This window comes from Acomys minous, assembly GCF_964271855.1.
Source record: "Acomys minous genome assembly, chromosome: 20".
NCBI lineage: Eukaryota > Metazoa > Chordata > Mammalia > Rodentia > Muridae > Acomys > Acomys minous.
The window spans coordinates 17,321,877-17,340,831 of NC_140502.1; the positions used below are offsets into that span (position 1 = coordinate 17,321,877).

General features: G+C 54.0%; 1 protein-coding gene across 3 annotated transcripts in view; it reads left to right on the forward strand.

Moving 5' to 3' along the window:
• Positions 1-2,789: 2,789 nt before the first annotated feature.
• The window catches only part of SLC8A2 (solute carrier family 8 member A2), a 35,217-nt gene continuing 19,051 nt past the window's right edge, over positions 2,790-18,955 (forward strand). Inside the window, exons 1-3 of one of the 3 annotated variants that reach the window (XM_084770933.1) lie at positions 2,790-3,012; positions 6,789-7,479; positions 14,752-15,416. In XM_084770933.1, the coding sequence (XP_084627059.1) occupies positions 6,805-7,479; positions 14,752-15,416 (1,340 nt within the window). In that variant the 5' untranslated portion in view covers positions 2,790-3,012; positions 6,789-6,804. Of the gene's footprint in view, positions 3,013-6,788; positions 7,480-7,548; positions 7,561-14,751; positions 15,417-18,955 lie in introns of those variants that run through there. The other 2 variants (XM_084770934.1, XM_084770935.1) reach the window with 2 other exon arrangements.

Genomic DNA, 18,955 nt, shown 5'->3' on the forward strand with positions numbered 1-18,955 from the left:
CCCACCCCTGTCCCCATCCCCACCCTGTGACTATTTATACATGCAGACTAACAAAGCTGTCCTGGCTCTCTTCGTTTCCTTTGTCTGGCGAGCATCTATTGAGTACCTACTGTATGCCAGGTTCTGCGATGCTGAATTCACTCCCAAAGAACCAAGGCTGGGGGATTTCACAGGGAGTCGCAAGGTTCGACCCAGAGGAGAGGAAGGATGTTACAGTTTAGGGGGGTAGTGCATTTTTAAGAGCCTTGGAGCCTTTCTCCGCTCTGGTGAGCTAACCTCAGGAAGTATGATGCCACGCTCAGCCAGAGGCTTTTGGGTCTATATTCTCTGCCTCGGATGAAGGGGAAGTGAGAACTCACCCAGAGGGGCCTCATTCGGGCTCTGGGGGTCTCCTCTGGGAGACTCACAGAGACTGAGGGAATCTTTTGGGTGGAGGGACTTGGGGTTTTTGTTTTTGTTTTTGTAGCATCTCCAGTGAAACCAATAAGGAGTCTGTAGACTCCCTCAGCCCAAAATTAGAAGTGCCCATGTTAACTGGCCCAATTGTGAGTGGGTGGGGGGTCTCGAAAGAAAAGTGACCAGACTCAGCAAGGGCCAAGGCTTGCTGCTAACAGAAAGTGACTGAGCAGAGAGTATGCTGGGGGGCAGGGGGTGGGCATGATGTCAAAGCTAGAACAAGGCAGACAGACCCCAGGAGGTACTGTGCTGAGGTGGATATTGGGTACAGCTCAGCTAGACAGCCCAGGGAGGTGGGAGACAAGCAGTTACCACCCCGTGGTTCCATCAGAACCTCCAGCCGGCCAAAAGCCCTGAGGAAGTTAGCCAAGTAGGAAGTGTTGTCTCCCCAACCCCAGTGTGGTTGGGGAGAAAAAAGTGTCAGAGGGAATCCAGGCTGGGGGTGGGGGTTGGGTGGGACCCCTGCTTCCTTGGGGTTACGTGTGTTTGGTGGGTTGGGCTGGTACCAGTCATTCCTGTTTGGGAAGTCTACCTTTGAATCCGCCCACCCTCCTTCACTGCAAAGGTGCAGCCTCCGGGTCTTGGGAGATCAGAGGCGAACTTCCCAGGCTCCAACCTCTAGAAGAAGCCAGGCCGAGGCGTGGGAAGCCACAGGGAGCTGGAAACTTCCTCCTCCTGGCAGCAGGCCTGAGAGTGTCCCTCCAGAGCTGGCAGTGGACACCGGCTGCTGGCAGGGGCAGCCTTTTCTCCCTTCTGCACCTGTCCTGTGGAGGGAGGGAGAGATCCTGGAGTGGGTTTTGTCATGGTGAGGGTGTGTGATGCCTGTGTCCTGAGGAAGGTGTGTGTGTGTGTGTGTGTGCGCGCGCTAGCAGCTGTGCGTGCTTGCGTGTGCACAGCTATGTGTGTTCAGCCACCTGTAGGCTTCAGAATCCTAGGACTTTGCAGTTTGGGGGGAAAATTGAGACGGGGTCTTACATAGCTCAGGCTGGCCTCTAGCCAAGGGTGACACTCAACTCCTGATCCACTTCCACTTCCTTGGGATTGCAGGCATGCACCACCATGCCTAGTTTATACAGTACTGAGGGTGCCACCGGGGCTTAGTGAGTGTTGGGCACGCATTCTACCACCTGCCCCAACTGTTTTGAGTCTAGGTCTTGCTGTGAGGATGGCTTGGGACTCAGTCATCCTCCTGCCTCAGCCTCTTCAGTGCTGGGATCACAGCTGTGTGTCACCATGCCGGGTGGTCTTGATCCTTCCTACCTTGTCAGCCCAGAGGCAGTCCACCCTGTGGTGGTGAAGATACAGAGCCTGGAGCCGCATCCGCTGCCTTAGTTTCCCTACCTTTGAAATGTCGAAATGGAGCTAACAAAAGTCCCCTCCGAGGGTGGGGAATAAGACTGTTTCGGCGAGGCAGGGGCCGTGGGGGTGGCTCTCGTCGTACCTGGGCACTCTGGTGGCAGTTCCTCACCTTCTCTGTTTAAGTTGCCCTGGGCAGGCTTAGCCTGTGAACTGCGGCCCGACGTCCTTGCCCTCCCCCTTCCCCCAGGTCTGCCAGCCTGTGGCTATTTGTAGCGATGACTACATCTCTGGGCCCTTGTATGGACAGGATGCTGCCCGTGCATGATGTCTGGGATTGTGGGGGTGGGGAGGGCGGGGAAAGAGGATGCCACAGACAGGTGCACCGTCGCTGTCCTTGGCTTCTAGTGCTGAACCCTGAGACTGGGGCAAACTACAGCCCCAGCCCTGCCAGGCCCCTCCTCAGCCCCCTAGCTTTCTTGGCCACGCCCCTTCCCGGGCAACTACTCCCTCCTGTCCTTTTGCAAGACCTCCTCCCAGTGTATGGCCCCGCCCCCGGCTCCCCTGGCCACGCCTCCTCTTTTTGGCTCCTCCCTCAGCGGCGGGTTCCCTCGCCGGAGCTTCCAGACCCAGCTCTCCCTCATAAGCCCTGCCCTCCCCTGGCTCCTCCCTCTTTTCCTCCGGCCTCTCTTATTCCTCCTGGTGGTCCTTTCCCCAGCTCCCCTGTGCCAACCCTCTCCTCCTTCAGCTCCTCCCTCCTCCAGTCTGTCCCTGTCCTCCAACCCACAAGTACTCTGTTCCCATCTCATCCCTCTTTAATTTCTTCCCTCCCACCTCCTAGTGGTCCTTTCCCCAGCTCACATGTCCCACCTCCTCCCCTTAGCGGCTTCTCCTCTTTCAGCCTAGTCCCTCTTCGCTGCTGATTCCCCCGCCCCTGGTCCTCTGACCCCGCCCCCTCCGCGGGCCTCCTACCTCCTCCGGAGCTGTACTCCCTACCTCTCCAATCTAGCCCCCTCCCCGGGGCTCCTCTCTCCGCTCCCCCACCCTCCCTCTTCCACCCCCAGATCCTCTGTCCCCGCCCCCTCCCCTGGACTCCGCCCTCCTCCCGGCCCCTCCCCGGTTCCCCTCCTCGCATCCCCTCTCCTCCCTCCTCCCTGCTCTCCTTCAGTCCCCGGCTCCTCTCCCTCTTTCTCCCTCTCCTCCTCGGGTGGAGGCGCCCACCACGGGGGCCCAGCGGGGACCGGACCGGCCGCAAGGCAGGTAAGAGCACAGCGCGGTCTCCCGGAGCCCTCGGGGCTGCGGGGAACCCATGCTGCGCTGCGTCGTCAAGTGCGGGGGGCTTCCTGAGCCCTGGCTGCCCCGCTTTCCGCGTGCGCCATGTGTATGGTGTGTGTCTGTCTGTCCATCTCTGGGCACCTGGGTCTCTGTCTCTCCCCCTTTCTCCCACTGCCTGCAGCCAATTCACACCCACACACCTCTGTCTCCGCCCCTGATGCACGGGGACCTGGAGGAGGGAGGCCTATTCCCCCCCCCCCGCTCCCCCTCCCCGCCCCGCAGTGTGGACGGACTCCCTCGAGGGCCTGGAGTGCCCCCAACTCCTCCTCACCTCTCCTTAGCCCAGGACTCCCCATCCTCCCAACCCTGATATTCTGAGACTGGTCCTGCCTACATACAGCCTAACCTGTGTTGTCACATTTGACCAGTCCTTCCAAAGTCTAACTCCAGCCTCTCAGTGGTCGTCCATTCATTCTCTGGACAACTCTGAGACACTTCCTGGCTCCTGGGCACTGCCCGGAGGTCAGGCTAGACAGGTCCTGCGCATAGTCTCACATCCATTTCCCCAGCCTCACACCTGCTTACAGCGGGGGGGGGGGGGGGGGGGGCGGGAAACAGCCACCTCCTGCGGGGGCTCTACAGAGGGGCTCAGTCTGACGTTTCTCCTCCCTCAAGAAGGGCTGCGGGGAAGGTGGGCGAAGTGCTGCCCAACACCTGGGCCAGAGCTGGGGTGAGCTTTCACATACCCACAAGATCCCTGCCCTGTGTGTCAAGCGTGGGGACTCCAGATGGCTTCAAAGATCACCGGGCTAGGAGCCCCACATCTTAACACCACATTTCTGTTCTGCCTCTGGTTGGCCAAGTCCTCTCTCCTCTCTCTCTCTCTCTCTCTCTCTCTCTCTCTCTCCCTCTACTGGCCTCAGTTTACCTGTCTGCAATAACAACTCTGTGTGTGGCAGGGGCCCGGTGTGGTTGAGGGAGGGAGGGACGATTGTGTGTGTTCTGAATTCTGTGTTCCCACTCTGCATTGCACACACACACACACACACACACACACACACACACACACCAGCAGTCAGGATACACCACAGGTCCTCACCCTGCTGTGGCTGTCTTGAGGGACCCCACGGAGGGGTCCCAGCTAGCTTCCCAGAATCTCCCAGAGGCAGGCCAGGTAGAACAAGACACTCACCACTTTACCTGGCTGGCCACCAGCCCACAAGGTTGGGGGAGAAGAGACAGCCTTGAAGATGCCATCACCTCCGAGCCCTGAGAGGGTGCTACCATCTGCCCTCCGGGGGCCCCTCCTGGCCTCAACCTGATCCATCCTTTCCACGCTCAGGTCTACACCCAGATTAGCTTTCAAGGCTGGAGGAGGAAGCCTGGAGCAGAAAGTGTGGCTGCCCCAGCCACAGACAGACAATGCTCAGGCCTCTTGTCCGTGTGTTTCACAAATATTTATCTGGTGCTTTCTCTCCTGGGTCCCTCTTCTAAGACCTGGAGAGAGAGGAGGGAAGTCTGGATGACAGCAAAAAGGATTGAATAGACTGGGTGACCCCGCCCCTGGGCAGGCAAACACTAGTCTGGTCTTCCTGTAAGACTGCAGCTGGAGGGACAAATGATTAGACTTGAGCTAAGGCTTCCCGGGTCTCCCCCTCCCCAAAAGAGACAGTTAAATGTAGTTAGATGGATCTGCCCTGTTTCTCCCAAACACCAAGTCCCGCTAGGGATCCTGGTGGGTTCGTAATTATGCTTGAGTGTTTGCTAATTAGGGGCTGCTAATTAGATATATCATTAGGGGCCTTGCCTAGGGGGCTAATGGTGCAGTGGCTCTTTAAGAATCACCCCTCTCCCCGCCCCTACACACACACACACACACACACACACACACACACACACACACACACACGCTCACTCCTTTTCGGGAAGTTCTGCCAACGTGCTGCCTCCCTCCCCCAGGAGAAGCCCGTTCCTGATCTGTGGGTGTGAGTTGAGGGCAGGCTGTGGGTTAGACTCGCAGAAGAACTTCTCAGCCTGACGCGCAAGGTGGAAATTCCTGGAGATTTGAGGCTTGGAGGTATACCCCCCAAGGCATCTCTTAAGAGGGCAGCAGGCTCAGGTGACAGCTCGTCTGGCCCGCCTTTTTCTCTATAATAGGCAACTGGGTTGCCATAGTGACATGAGGGCGGGGCCAGGAGCTCTGAGCTTGGGCACCTTCTGGGGTGAGTGGATGCTTCCGTTTCTCTGAGCCTTGGTCCTCTCTGAGCCTTGGTCCTCTACTTTATGAACGGAGTGAAACACTCCTCCCCTAAGGCTAGGGTGTCATCCTGAAGAGGATGATCAGGGAATCAGGGAAAATGACACAAGAGTGGACCCTGAAGGAGGGGCCCCCCCTCCCGCCCCAGGCAGAAACTTGCATGGTGTGAGGAACAGCAGAGGGTAAGATGGCTGGGACAGAGCAGGCGGGACAGAGAGAGGCCATGCAGACAAGGGAGGGGACCACAGTCCTCTGGGACTGGAGCTGTGGAATGTTCTGGAAGGAGGATGTATGGGAGCCTGTGTGTTCTTATTCTTTATTTATTATTTCATGGATGGGTAAGGTCAGAGGACAACTTTGTAGAGTCAGTTCTTTCTTTCACACCTCCTCTTTGGCCATGGCACACTGAACCCATCCCCCAAATAAATTAAAATGTAATAAAACATCAACACAGGAAGTCAAAAATAGACCCTCAGGCCCAGAACCTACCACGGCCAAGTTGAGATGATGAGAATTGCCCAGTGAACTCCTGACGTCCGGCTCCAGGTTCACACAGAGTGTTCTTTGTACCTGGCGTCCTTCACTCAGCCCTGTGTCTCAGGATAGGGTGGGTTCCTATCTGTCATGACATGCAACCATAGTCCCCTCCCTGCTTAGGGCAGTATACTATTCCATCTGCTGTTTCTGCATCTACTTGTTGAGAGGCCTCTGAGTTGTTTCGAGATTGGCCCTGTTAGAGAGAGAGAGCTGCTGTGGACATTCTCCTGGGGGCCTTTCGGTGAGCTGAGTGTATCAGTCTGTCCTGGGAACAAAGCTGCTGAATCATGGAGTGTGTGATGGTTGGCTGCAGGCTCCCAAGGTATTTTGACTACTTTATGTTTCCAGCATTTCGCAAGCCCCTTCTGTCCTGAGCATTCCTGTGTCTTTTCCTCTGGGTGTCTGTGTGGTGACAACTGCACTTCCCGGAGTCTCTCTGTCTCCTTTGCTGCTTCCCAGCTCACCCTTGTCTCGTAGCCTAACAAACTGGGACTTTATTGTTTGACAATGCTGTTAAGGAAATTCAGGGCTTTCTGCAGGCTAGGTGGGCATACAGTCTATCAGTAAGCCCCACCCCCAGCCCCTCACTGGGAGATTCTAGGCAGGGGCTCTACCACGGAGCCACGCCCCAGCCCCTCACTGGGGGATTCTAGGCAGGGGCTCTACCACGGAGCCACGCCCCAGCCCCTCACTGGGGGATTCTAGGCAGGGGCTCTACCACTGAGCCACACCCCAGCCCCTCACTGGGGGATTCTAGGCAGGGGCTCTACCACTGAGCCACGCCCCCAGCCCCTCACTGGGGGATTCTAGGCAGGGGCTCTACCGCTGAGCCACGCCCCCAGCCCCTCACTGGAGGATTCTAGGCAGGGGCTCTACCGCTGAGCCACGCCCTCAGCCCACCCTGTGCCCTTTGAGTGACAGGGAGGCATGTGATCCACTCACTTTGACCTCCTGCTCCTCCCTGCAGGACCCCACCACCCGCCATGGCTCCCTTGGCCTTGGTGGGGGTTGCACTCCTCCTGGGAGTACCCCACTGCTCGGGGGAAGCCACTCCGACCCCTTCCCTGCCGCCTCCCCCAGCTAACGACAGCGACGCCAGCACAGGCGGCTGCCAAGGTTCGTACCGCTGCCAACCGGGGGTGCTGCTGCCTGTGTGGGAACCGGACGACCCATCGCTGGGGGACAAGGCTGCGCGGGCCGTGGTGTACTTTGTGGCCATGGTCTACATGTTCCTGGGCGTGTCCATCATCGCTGATCGCTTTATGGCATCCATTGAGGTCATCACATCCAAGGAGAAGGAGATCACCATTACCAAGGCCAATGGGGAGACCAGCGTGGGCACCGTGCGCATCTGGAACGAGACGGTATCCAACCTCACGCTCATGGCTTTGGGTTCCTCGGCGCCTGAGATCCTGCTGTCTGTCATCGAGGTCTGTGGCCATAACTTCCAGGCCGGCGAGCTAGGCCCGGGCACCATCGTGGGCAGCGCCGCCTTCAACATGTTCGTGGTCATTGCCGTGTGTGTGTATGTCATCCCGGCTGGTGAGAGCCGTAAGATCAAGCACCTACGGGTCTTCTTTGTCACAGCCTCCTGGAGCATCTTTGCCTATGTCTGGCTTTATCTCATCCTAGCTGTTTTCTCCCCAGGCGTGGTCCAGGTGAGTAAAAACCAGCGCCCCAGGGAAGCCTAGTGGTTTGGGATATCTCTGGGTGTGCATGTGTCCCCAGGCGTGGTCCAGGTGAGTAAAAACCAGCACCCCAGGGAAGCCTAGTGGTTTGGGATGTCTCTGGGTGTGCATGTGTCCCCAGGTGTGGTCCAGGTGAGTAAAAACCAGCACCCCAGGGAAGCCTAGTGGTTTGGGATATCTGTGGGTGTGCATGTGTGTGTGTGTGTGTGTGTGTGTGCGTGTGTGTGTGTGTGTGTGTGTGTGTGTGTTAACAGAACCACCAGGTACTGCTGTGCCAGTTACGCTCTGCACCAGAGGACTGAGCCAAAGTCAGGAGCAAGTCAGGAATGCGGGTGCAAGTAGAGAGCGCTGTGTGTGCCCACACAGAAGGTAATTCCCAAGGCTATGCATGGGCTAACAGAGCCCAAGGTCCATGTAAAACATGCCTCAGCTCGACACGTCCTTATCTGGGAGCACTCCTTTTGCATAATTTATCCCTGACTTTGCAATAAGGCGTCTCCATTTGCATAATTCACACTACACTTGCATAGTCCGTCCTCCCCGGGTTCTGACAGCACAAATCAACTTAGTGAATTTGCATAATATATCCACGCACCGGCATCTGTGGTACCCGCATCTGTGTAATTTAGCTCCCTGTAGGGCCGGAGAGATGGGGACAGTTTGCATAGTTTATTCATTATTCATCTTCAGTTCAGAGACAGTGTAGTTTATACTCCCATCCAATTGGCAGAGACACCAGCAGAGGCCGGTGTCCACTCTGCATAATTTATTTCCACACCGAGACAAATTTGAGACTCAACAGCTGCCTGGCTCACACCCCGATTTCCACAACGCGCCCCCCCCCAATCTCTCCCTCATCCAGTGTCTTCACCTGCACCCCTACCTGTCCTCAGCTTCCTTTACAACATTTTGGTTAATTTATTTCCCACAAGGCTAAGAATGCTCCGTCTATTTGCATAATTTATTCATGTCTCTGGCCTAATTCGTTTCACGCACATGCATAATTTATATGCGGTGCCCAAGACTCACTTCATTCACGCTGCGTGTGATCTGTTAACTCCTGTCATTGAAGAGATCCTGCTATAGGAGTACCCAGATGTAAAAGTGCTTTACGGCTGACATCAAAGTGGAGACTGCAGGGATTGTCTGGGCATGGGGTTTAAGCCTGTAATCCCAGCACTAACTAGGAAAGATGAGGCAGGAGGATGGCTGTAAGTTCGAGTTCAACACTGGGGGTATCAGAGTGAGAACGTAGGGGTGGAGATGTAGCTAAAAGGTGAGGCTCTTCCCTGGCATTCCATGAAGTCCTGGGTCCTATCCCCAGTACAGAAAGGAGGAGGGAAGGGAGAGAGAGAGAGAGAGAGAGAGAGAGAGAGAGAGTGTTTGCACCTGAACCATGGCTGTAACATTGAGCTTCCTAGTGGCCATGGTGAAAAGTACAGGACACAGGACGAGGCATCAGACACTTTTTAGGTTCTCTTAAAAAGGACAGCATCCTGGCTTAGGGGCCACACTGGCCTTTGTGTGAGTGGGTGTGGGCGTAGGTTTTTCGCGCGAGTCTGCGCATGTGCACAGACGCAGAGGTCGATGTCAAGCGGCTTCCACCTTATTTTCTCTCACTTGCTTTCCACCTTATCTTCTGAGTCAAGGTCTCTCTCTCTCTCTGAATCTAAAGATCACTGATTGGCTCGATTGGCTGGGCCTCCTTCCTCCCCCTGCTCAGCACTGGGAGGAGTTACAGATGTGAGTCCCATCACTCAGTATTTTACCTGGGCTTCTGAGGTTTAAACTCGGGGCCTCGTGACAGTCACCACTTTACCCACAGAGCCACCTCCCAACCGTGTGTGTGTGTGTGTGTGTGTGTGTGTGTGTGTGTGTGTGTGTGTGTGTCCACACAGAGAGAGCGAGCTGTGAAAAGAGAACTTTGGATACTATAGGTGAGAGGTTGGGAGGAGCAGAGTAGAGGAGACATAAGAGCTTGTTGTGACCTAGAGGGTAGAGGGAAGACGGAGGACGCCATGGCTCCAGGTGGAGAAGAGGTGACCAAGTTCCTTCAGCATCATCAAGGAGACTGGGCTTCTCAGAAAGATCAGCAAGGGTCCAGATGCCCCCACAATTGCTGTGTGACCTCAGGAAAAGGCTATAACCTCTCTGGGCTTCCATTTTCACATCTGAACCATGAAAAAGGGATATCCTAGGTCACCATGGAAAAAGAGGCTTGAAAGTCAGGTGTGGTGAGGCACACCTTTAATCCCAGCACTCAGGAGGCACAGGCAGGCAGAGCGCTGTGAGTTCGAGGCCAGCCTGGTCTACAAAGTTGAGTCTGAACAGCCAGAGAGCCCCTGTCTCAAAAAAGAAAAAAAAAAAGGCAGAAAAGAAAGAAAGTGGTTCATAGACCTATAGACCCTGAAGCCAAGTGCCAGGGTTCAAACCCACCCTCTGCTAAATCTCGCTGTGTGACCTTTGACAGTTCCTTTGTGTACTCTGCCTCACTTGGTCCCCAGAGTTACCATCAGGCTAACTTTAAGCAGTCTGTGTGGAAGGGCTTGAAGTGGTGTGCCTGGATGGAGGAAAGCCAGGTCTGCTTCCCATGAATGAAAGCGTTGACGCAACTGGCTTCTTGAAAAGTCAGTGTTGAGCACATCCTGACAGGACGTGATGTCTCACAGAGCCAAGTGAGTGTGCCATGCACAGCACATCTATCCCGTATGTAAGGGTAATCTGGGCTGAAAAGAAAGAAGCAGACCAGACATGTTAGGGGTAGAGGCAGAAGAGCCTCACAGTTAAACATAAACGCCCTTGGCACCTGCAGAATCACGCAGAGGAATAGAAAGCACACCCCAGAACAGGGTCGAGCATGCACACCTTGATCCCAGCACTCAGGAAGACCAGCAGTCCAAAGCCAGCCTGGGCTACGTGAGACCCTGAGTTAAAACTTAAAAACAAAACAAACAGGGGCTGGAGAGATGGCCTCGGTGGTTAAGAGCACTGACTGCTCTTCTGGAGGTCCTGAGTTCAATTCCCAGCAGCCACATGGTGGCTCACAACCATCTATAATGAGATCTGGCGCCCTCTTCTGGCCTGCAGGTGTACATGCACCTAGAGTACTCATATGCATTAAATAAATAAATAAAATCTTTAAGATGTATTTTAACAAACAAACAAACAAAAATCAGAATTGAACCCCGCGCTCCAATGACCAAAACAGTGCCTTTAGGGACAGGAATGCCCAGTGTTCTGAAGGGAGCAGGCCCATTCCCTATGGTGTGGGGCTGTCCTCACACCCTCCTCCCCAACTAGGCTGCACTCCTGGGGGTTGACTAGAAAGGCCCTCAGTCCCAGGGTGGCCACATCATCACATCTGTTGTCAATGGCAGCTCTAGACGGTGAGAACCTTCCAGAAGAAGCTTCTCTTTGTATTTATTAATTTATACATGCTATACGTTATAGTATGTATATTTATACAGGAGGGGAATGGAGTGGGAGGAGCTGGGGCTTTCTGTTGGTTAACGGAGAAGCTCCAAGATGGCTCAGTGGTTAAAGGCGCCTGTGGTCAAGCCCGATGGCCTGAGCAACATCTGAGAGTTGTCCTCTGACCTCCAGGCCTCCTCCCACTTCACAACAATAAATAATGTTATAAAAAAATTTAAATCTTCTTTTCTCTCTCACACACATGAGAAACTTGGGAGAGCTGGGCGTGGTGGCGCACGCCTTTAATCCCAGCACTCGGGAGGCAGAGGCAGGCGGATCGCTGTGAGTTCGAGGCCAGCCTGGTCTACAAAGTGAGTCCAGGACAGCCAAGGCTACACAGAGAAACCCTGTCTCAAAAAACCAAAAAAAAAAAAAAAAAAAAAAAAGAAAGAAAGAAAGAAAGAAACAAACTTGGGAAGCCCCCTAATCTGAAATACACTTCCATCTTTTTCTTTTTACCTTTAAAGAGAAAGACGGCATTGTGGGTACTTGTGTGAAAGCCTTCCAGGTTGGAGAGATGGCTTAACAGTGAGGATTGCTTGCTGCTCTCGCAGAGGAACCAAGATGGGTTCCCAGCACCCAAATCTGTGGCTCGCAGCTGCCTGTAAAGCCAGTTCCAGGAGATTGGATACCCTTTTCTGGGCCTCTTTAGGCAACTGCACAGATATTCTCTCCCCGACCCCTACCCCGTGTCTCTCTCTGTCTCTGTCTCTCTCTCTCATACACACACACACACACACACTTAAAATTAAAATAAATATTTTAAAAATAGGAAAAAAAGAGAATCTTCAAGGCCAGCTAGCAAGTGTCGTTGGATACTGCCCAGAGGACAGACAGGCTGAATCTATGCTCTCAGCCAACCCAAGACTATTGGACTATTTGATGATACTGAACACTTTTGTTACTTTTTTCTTTTTCTTTTTTAGTTTTTTTCCAGACAAGGTTTCTCTGTGTAGCCCTGGCTGTCCTGGACACTCACTTTGTATAAGCCAGGCTGGCCTTGAACTCAAGAGATCTACCTGCCTCTGCCTCTCAAGTGCTGGGATTAAAGGCGTGCACTACCATGCACAGCCACTTTTTCTTTTTCTTTTTCTCCCCCCCCCCCCCGTATTGGAGATTAAAGCTATGTGGGGTACCCTGGCTTGAGTGCCACCGAGCCCGTCAATGGTAGATCCTAGGCAAGCACTCTACCATGAAGCCATTTTCCTTTTTTTAAAGGATTTATCTACCTTTATTTTATGTATGAATGTTTTGCTGCACGTTTGTCTGTGCAGCATATGTGTCTGCTGCCTGCAGAGACTAGAAGAGGGTTCTAGATCCATGAAGCTGGAATTACAGATGGTTGCAAACCTTCATGTGGGTGCTGGGAACTGAACCTGGGTTCTCTGGAAGAGCAGCCAATAACACACACACACACACACACACACACACATATAATATGAATGACAAGGTCTTTTGTTTTTTAAGATTTATTTATTTATTATGTATACAGTGTTCTCCCTGCATGTACCAAATCACATTATAGATGGTTGTGAGCCACCATGTGGTTGCTGGGAATTGAACTCAGGACCTCTGGAAGAGCAGCCAGTGCTCTTAACCTCTGAGCCATCTCTCCAGCCCCCGAATGACAAGGTCTTACTATGTAGTCCTGGCTCATCTTGAACTTGCAGAGATCAACCTGCCTCTGTCTCCCCAGAGCTAACGGCATGTACCACCACCCCTGGCTAAGCCCTTCTACAACCTGATATTTATTTGTGTAGGGGGCATATGGGCACCCAGCGAAAGGCAGAGGACAACTTGAATGAATCGGTTCTCTCCTATGGGCATCAGGCTTGGCAGCAGGTGCCTTTACCAAGTGGGCTTACGGAGAAAAGATTTCACCACATTTCCTGGGATAGACCAGAACTTGCTATCCTCCTGCCTCCGCCTCCCAAGTGGCTACTCTGTGTACTTCATTCCACCTCTTGAGCGCTGGGGACGCGCGTGTCATCTGGAGCTTAGAGGTGGCCATTTGCAGGCTGCCGAGTTTCCTCAGAGCTACCCGGCATGCCGCAGCTTCTGAGGAATGAAGCGGAAATGGCTGCTGCAGATCTAGAGCTTCAGGAAATGACCTTTTAGAGTCAGGCTTTGCCCATCAGAGCTGCTCTGACTCAGGAAAGAGAGTCTGGCCAGAGATGTGGTCACTGGTGGTAGCACGGGGAGATGGGGTGGGGGAGGGGGAGGGGGTGGGGGTGGGGGTGGGGAGAGAGGATTGTGGTGGTCAGAGAGCAGCTGTTCCAGGTGGAGGGAAGAGGTGGAGGTTGATGGGCAGGAAGAGATGCAGACTCTGACCCCGATAAGCCTGGACCACAAGTGGAGACATGTGTCGCTTGGTGGTGTCTAAAAATGTCTCAGTGTCTAGCACACGTGCAGCAAGGCATAGCACTCAGCAGGTAGATGGGCAAGAGCAAAGAGCACACAGGCACACGGTGCCATTTGGAGAGGCACACTCACTGGGAGGACAGAGGAGAAAAAAAACTTTGAAGACGCCTCAAGGGATGGGCACCTACCAAAAAATTAAAAAAAAAAAAAAAGGACACAGAGACAGTGGGACCTAGGTTAAAAAGAACAAGTGGGAGGGAAGAAGAGCGAGTTGATTAAAAACACCAGCTTGGGGCGGCAGGGATAGCCGAGAGAAGAGACAGCCATAGGGGCAGCGACGAAGAGGTAGGCAGATTGAAGATGGCATGAGATGGGGAAAGGAGGAAGGGAGGAGGGATGGATATGAGGGACACAGAAGAACGCGCGAGTGGGTGAATGGGCAAGTGGACGGCTGGCTGTGTGCACGCTTGGGTTGGCAGACAAGTGGATGTGTGGATGGTAGATGGACGTGCGAGTTGATACAGGGATGGGTAGGTGAGGGGTGTTTGGGTGGAAGGAGGATAGATGAGTTGGAGGATGGATGGATGGATGCATGGATGGATGCATGGATGGATGATGGTTGGGTAAGCAGGTGAGTAGATGGAGGGAAGGAGGGATGGACACATGGTGAGCGGACACATGGATGGATAGGACAGTTGGAGGAATGGACAGTGAGGTGGGTGTGTGGGTGGGCACATGATTGGATGGGTAGATAGGTGGATGAGTGGACATATGACTGTATGGAAAGATGAGTGGAGGATGGGTGAGTGGAGAGGTTGGTGGACACATGGAGGGAAGGATGGGAATGTAGACACAAATATAAATGGGATGGTTGGATGCATAGGATAGGTGAGTGGGCGTGGGGGTTGGATGGATGGGTGGGTGGGTGGATGGATGGATGGATGGGTGGATGGATGGGTGGATGGATGGATGGGTGGGTGGATGGATGGATGGGTGGGTGGGTGGGTGGATGGATGGGTGGGTGGATGGATGGGTGGGTGGGTGGATGGGTGGGTGGGTGGGTGGATGGATGGGTGGGTGGATGGATGGATGGATGGGTGGATGGATGGATGGGTGGGTGGATGGATGGGTGGGTGGGTGGATGGATGGATGGATGGATGGGTGGGTGGGTGGGCGGATGGATGGGTGGGTGGGTGGATGGATGGATGGATGGATGGGTGGATGGATGGGTGGATGGATGGATGGGTGGGTGGATGGATGGATGGGTGGGTGGGTGGGTGGGTGGGCGGGCAGATGGATGTGATAGATGGGTATGGGTGTGGAGAAACGTGAGCGCAGTAGAAGAAGAAGTGAGCAGAGGTGAGCAGGAGAGAGACAGCCTCTAGAGTGCTCACAGCCTGCCACCCGCAGGTGTGGGAGGCACTGCTGACACTGGTCTTCTTCCCGGTGTGCGTGGTGTTCGCCTGGATGGCGGACAAGCGGCTGCTCTTCTACAAGTACGTGTACAAGCGCTACCGCACCGACCCTCGCAGCGGAATCATCATCGGGGCAGAGGGAGACCCGCCCAAGAGCATTGAGTTGGACGGCACGTTCGTGGGCACCGAGGTCCCGGGCGAGCTGGGTGCATTGGGCACAGGTCCTGCCGAGGCGCGGGAGCTGGACGCCAGCAGGCGCGAGGTCATCCAGATTCTTAAGGACTTGAAGCAGAAGCACCCGGACAAGGACCTGGAGCAGCTGGTGGGCATTGCCAAGTACTACGCACTGCTGCACCAGCAGAAGAGCCGCGCCTTCTACCGCATCCAGGCCACGCGGCTGATGACGGGTGCGGGCAACGTGCTGCGCAGACACGCCGCGGATGCGGCCCGCAGGCCTGGGGCCAACGACGGCACAGCCGACGATGAGGATGATGGTGCCAGCCGCATCTTCTTTGAGCCCAGCCTCTACCACTGCCTGGAGAACTGCGGGTCAGTGCTGCTGTCGGTGGCCTGCCAGGGCGGTGAGGGCAACAGCACCTTCTACGTGGACTACCGAACCGAGGACGGCTCTGCCAAGGCGGGCTCTGACTATGAGTACAGGTGGGTTCTGATACAGGTGACTCTCGGGGTCCACCTGGGTCCCGAGTACAGATGGCTCCTGTTCCAGGAGCCTCTTGGGCCCACATACAGGTGTGTCCCAGGTGGGTTGCTGTCCAGGTTGTTTCTGAGCATAGTTGAGTTCAAGAATAGGTGGGTCCTGGGCAGGTCACAGGAGAAGAAGAGAGGCTGGTGCCTCCTTTTAGGCTGAGCCTCAGGACTTCCTCTAGAGGCGCCTCCCTTACCTACTATATGCAGATCTGTAACATCTATGTACGAATGCACTCACTCCTTCCTGATCCATTCATGGATGCGTGCATCCCTAATCCAGTCATTGTTCAATCTTTCTTTTCACTGAAGCATGCCCCCTCCCTAGGAGGTTCTAGATAGGGGCATTGCCATTGGCCCACGCCCAAGCTTTACTACGGGATATTATTTTACTCCGAGAAAATGGCCTCCCTGCTGCTGAAATACATTTACAGAGTGCCTGTGGCATGCCGTTGTCGCTGATGTGTTAATGGGGCTGTTGGCACACCGCTTTCCAGCTTGCCCCAGTTACCTGGGGTTCTTGGTGCGCAGGCATGCCTTTGTAATGCCTACAGTTTGGTCAATTTCTTGGCCACCCTGAGGACAGGTACTGGTTATTTATGTGTGACAAGTCTGCTCTCCAGATACACCCAGACACTGTTCTAGGGAAGGCAGGGTTGCCTCTGAGATTTTTCCCCTTCGACATTCACACGTTATCTGTGCCTCTTATTTCTGGACCATGCTGGGTTTTGTTTGTCTGTTTGTTTAAGACGGGTTTCTCTGTGTAGTCTTGGCTGTCCTGGAACTGGATCAGTAGATCAGGCTGGCCTCAAACTCAAAGATCTGCCTGCCTCTGCCTCTCAAATTCTGGGATTAAAAGTGTGCTACTACTGCCCGGCATGCCATTTTATTTTAATTAATGAAATTGAGCAGACTGTACATGGTGAATCTCCAGCACCTGCTTGCATTTCCCAGGGTCCCCGTGGCATCCTTTGGCATATGCTCTTCCCTATCCTCCCGTTGAACCCATCACTTGAATGCCGCATCGCAATGATTTCCTTCATTCTGAATGTTCTTTAGGCTTCCCATGAGTTTTCTGTGTCCCTTTCTCTCTTCCATTTTCATGTGTGTAAGTGAGTAGCGTGTTCATATGTGTGTGTGAATGTTTGCGTGTGTGCTGGTGCACATGCATGAGGGTGCATGTGACTGTGGGAATCATCCATGACCTCTCTCTTCCACCTCATTCATGAGGCAGGGTTTCTCCTCATCAAACTCAGGGTTTGCAGATGCAGCTAGTCTTCCTAGGCATCATGCTCCAGGGATGCAGCTAGTCTTCCTAGGCATCATGCTCCAGGGATGCAGCTAGTCTTCCTAGGCAGCATGCTCCAGGGATGCAGCTAGTCTTCCTAGGCAGTGTGCTCCCAGGATGCAGCTAGTCTTCCTAGGCAGCGTGCTCCAGGGATGCAGCTAGTCTTCCTAAGCAGTGTGCTCGAGGGATGCAGCTAGTCTTCCTAGGCAGTGTGCTCCCAGGATGCAGCTAGTCTTCCTAGGCAGCGTGCTCCAGGGATGCAGCTAGTCTTCCTAGCCAATGTGCTCCAAGGATGCAGCTAGTCTTCCTAGGCAGCGTGCTCCAGGGATGCAGCTAGTCTTCCTAGGCAGCGTGCTCGAGGGATGCAGCTAGTCTTCCTAGGCAGTGTGCTCCCAGGATGCAGCTAGTCTTCCTAAGCAGCGTGCTCCCAGGATGCAGCTAGTCTTCCTAAGCAGCGTGCTCCAGGGATGCAGCTAGTCTTCCTAGCCAATGTGCTCCAAGGATGCAGCTAGTCTTCCTAGGCAGCGTGCTCCCAGGATGCAGCTAGTCTTCCTAGGCAGTGTGCTCCCAGGATGCAGCTAGTCTTCCTAGGCAGCGTGCTCCCAGGATGCAGCTAGTCTTCCTAGGCAGTGTGCTCCCAGGATGCAGCTAGTCTTCCTAGCCAACGTGCTCCAAGGATGCAGCTAGTCTTCCTAGGCAGCGTGCTCCAAGGATGCAGCTAGTCTTCCTAGCCAACGTGCTCCAAGGATGCAGCTAGTCTTCCTAGACAACGTGCTCCAAGGATGCAGCTAGTCTTTCTAGGCAGTGTGCTCCCAGGATGCAGCTAGTCTTCCTAGGCAGCGCGCTCCAAGGATGCAGCTAGTCTTCCTAGGCAGTGTGCTCCAAGGATGCAGCTAGTCTTCCTAGCCAACATGCTCCCAGGATGCAGCTAGTCTTCCTAGCATACGTGCTCCAAGGATGCAGCTAGTCTTCCTAGGCAGCGTGCTCCAAGGATGCAGTCTCCACCTTCTGAACTGGAATACCACCTGGGCCACCATGTCCGCTTGGCATTTATAGGGGCTCCTGGGGACCTGAACTCTGGGGCTCATGCTGGTGCAGCAAGCACTTTTGCCACTGAGCCAGCTCCTTAGCTTCCTCCCCAGTGAATTTGAAGCTAAGCCAGGTTCTAGAACCATCTGCCCTTTGAGTTTGCCTCGTGTGTTTCCTCAAAAAGAGACCGAGTTGTGTGCACTTCCTGCAGGAGGCCAGAGAAGGGAAACTGCATCCTCGGTGCACTTCACAGGTGCATGATGCCTGCTCAGTTTTTCCTGCTAGGGTCCAGTTTGATTTATAAAGATGCAGCTATTTCCAAGTTATGCTCTCCCTTAAGTTGGGGTTTCAAGTACCTTATTTTAGGATTCTGAGAGGTTTGTTTTTAGATGAAAACCGTCAGTCGCTCCAGGCTGGTCTGGAACATTCTAAATAGTGTAGGGTGCTCTTGGACTTCTTATCCTCTTTTTGAGTGCTGGTTCACAGGCATGCTGCCACTACACCTGGCTTATGCAGCGTTGGGACAAAACTCAGGACATTATGGCTGCTAGGCAAGCACTCTGCCAACTGAGCCCCAACCCCAGCTTATAGAATCCTATGATTCTAACATTAATATGCAAACATCACTAGATAATTTGCTTTATTTCCCTTGAGGCTGTTCTGCCTATATGACCCAGGCAAGCCTCAAATTGGTGATCTCTCTCTCTCTTTTTTAAAGATTTACTTATTTATTATGTATACAGCATTCTGCACCAGATCTTGTTATAGATGGTTGTGAGCCACCATGTGGTTGCTGGGAATTGAACTCATAACCTTTGGAAGAGCAGTCAGTGCTCTTAACCTCTGAGCCATCTCTCCATCCCAAATTGGTGATCTCTTCTGCCTCCCAAGGGCTAAGATGACAGCTGTGAGCCACCACATCCAGCTAAATGTCACTGAGTGCTTCTGTACGAACTCAGTCCCCTCCTCAGGCAATGAGGTAGCCACTGTTATGAGCTCCATTGTACATCTGAGCCACTCGGGTTGGTGGTCACTCAGCGGGCTCTGTGGTTGAGCTGGGCTCACAGCCGGTTGGCTCACTTGGCTAGGAACCCCCCAAGGGCAGTGTCTAGCAAGGCTAGGAGCCCCCAAGGACAGTGTCTAACAAGGCTAGGAGCCCCCCCCCAGGACAGTGTCT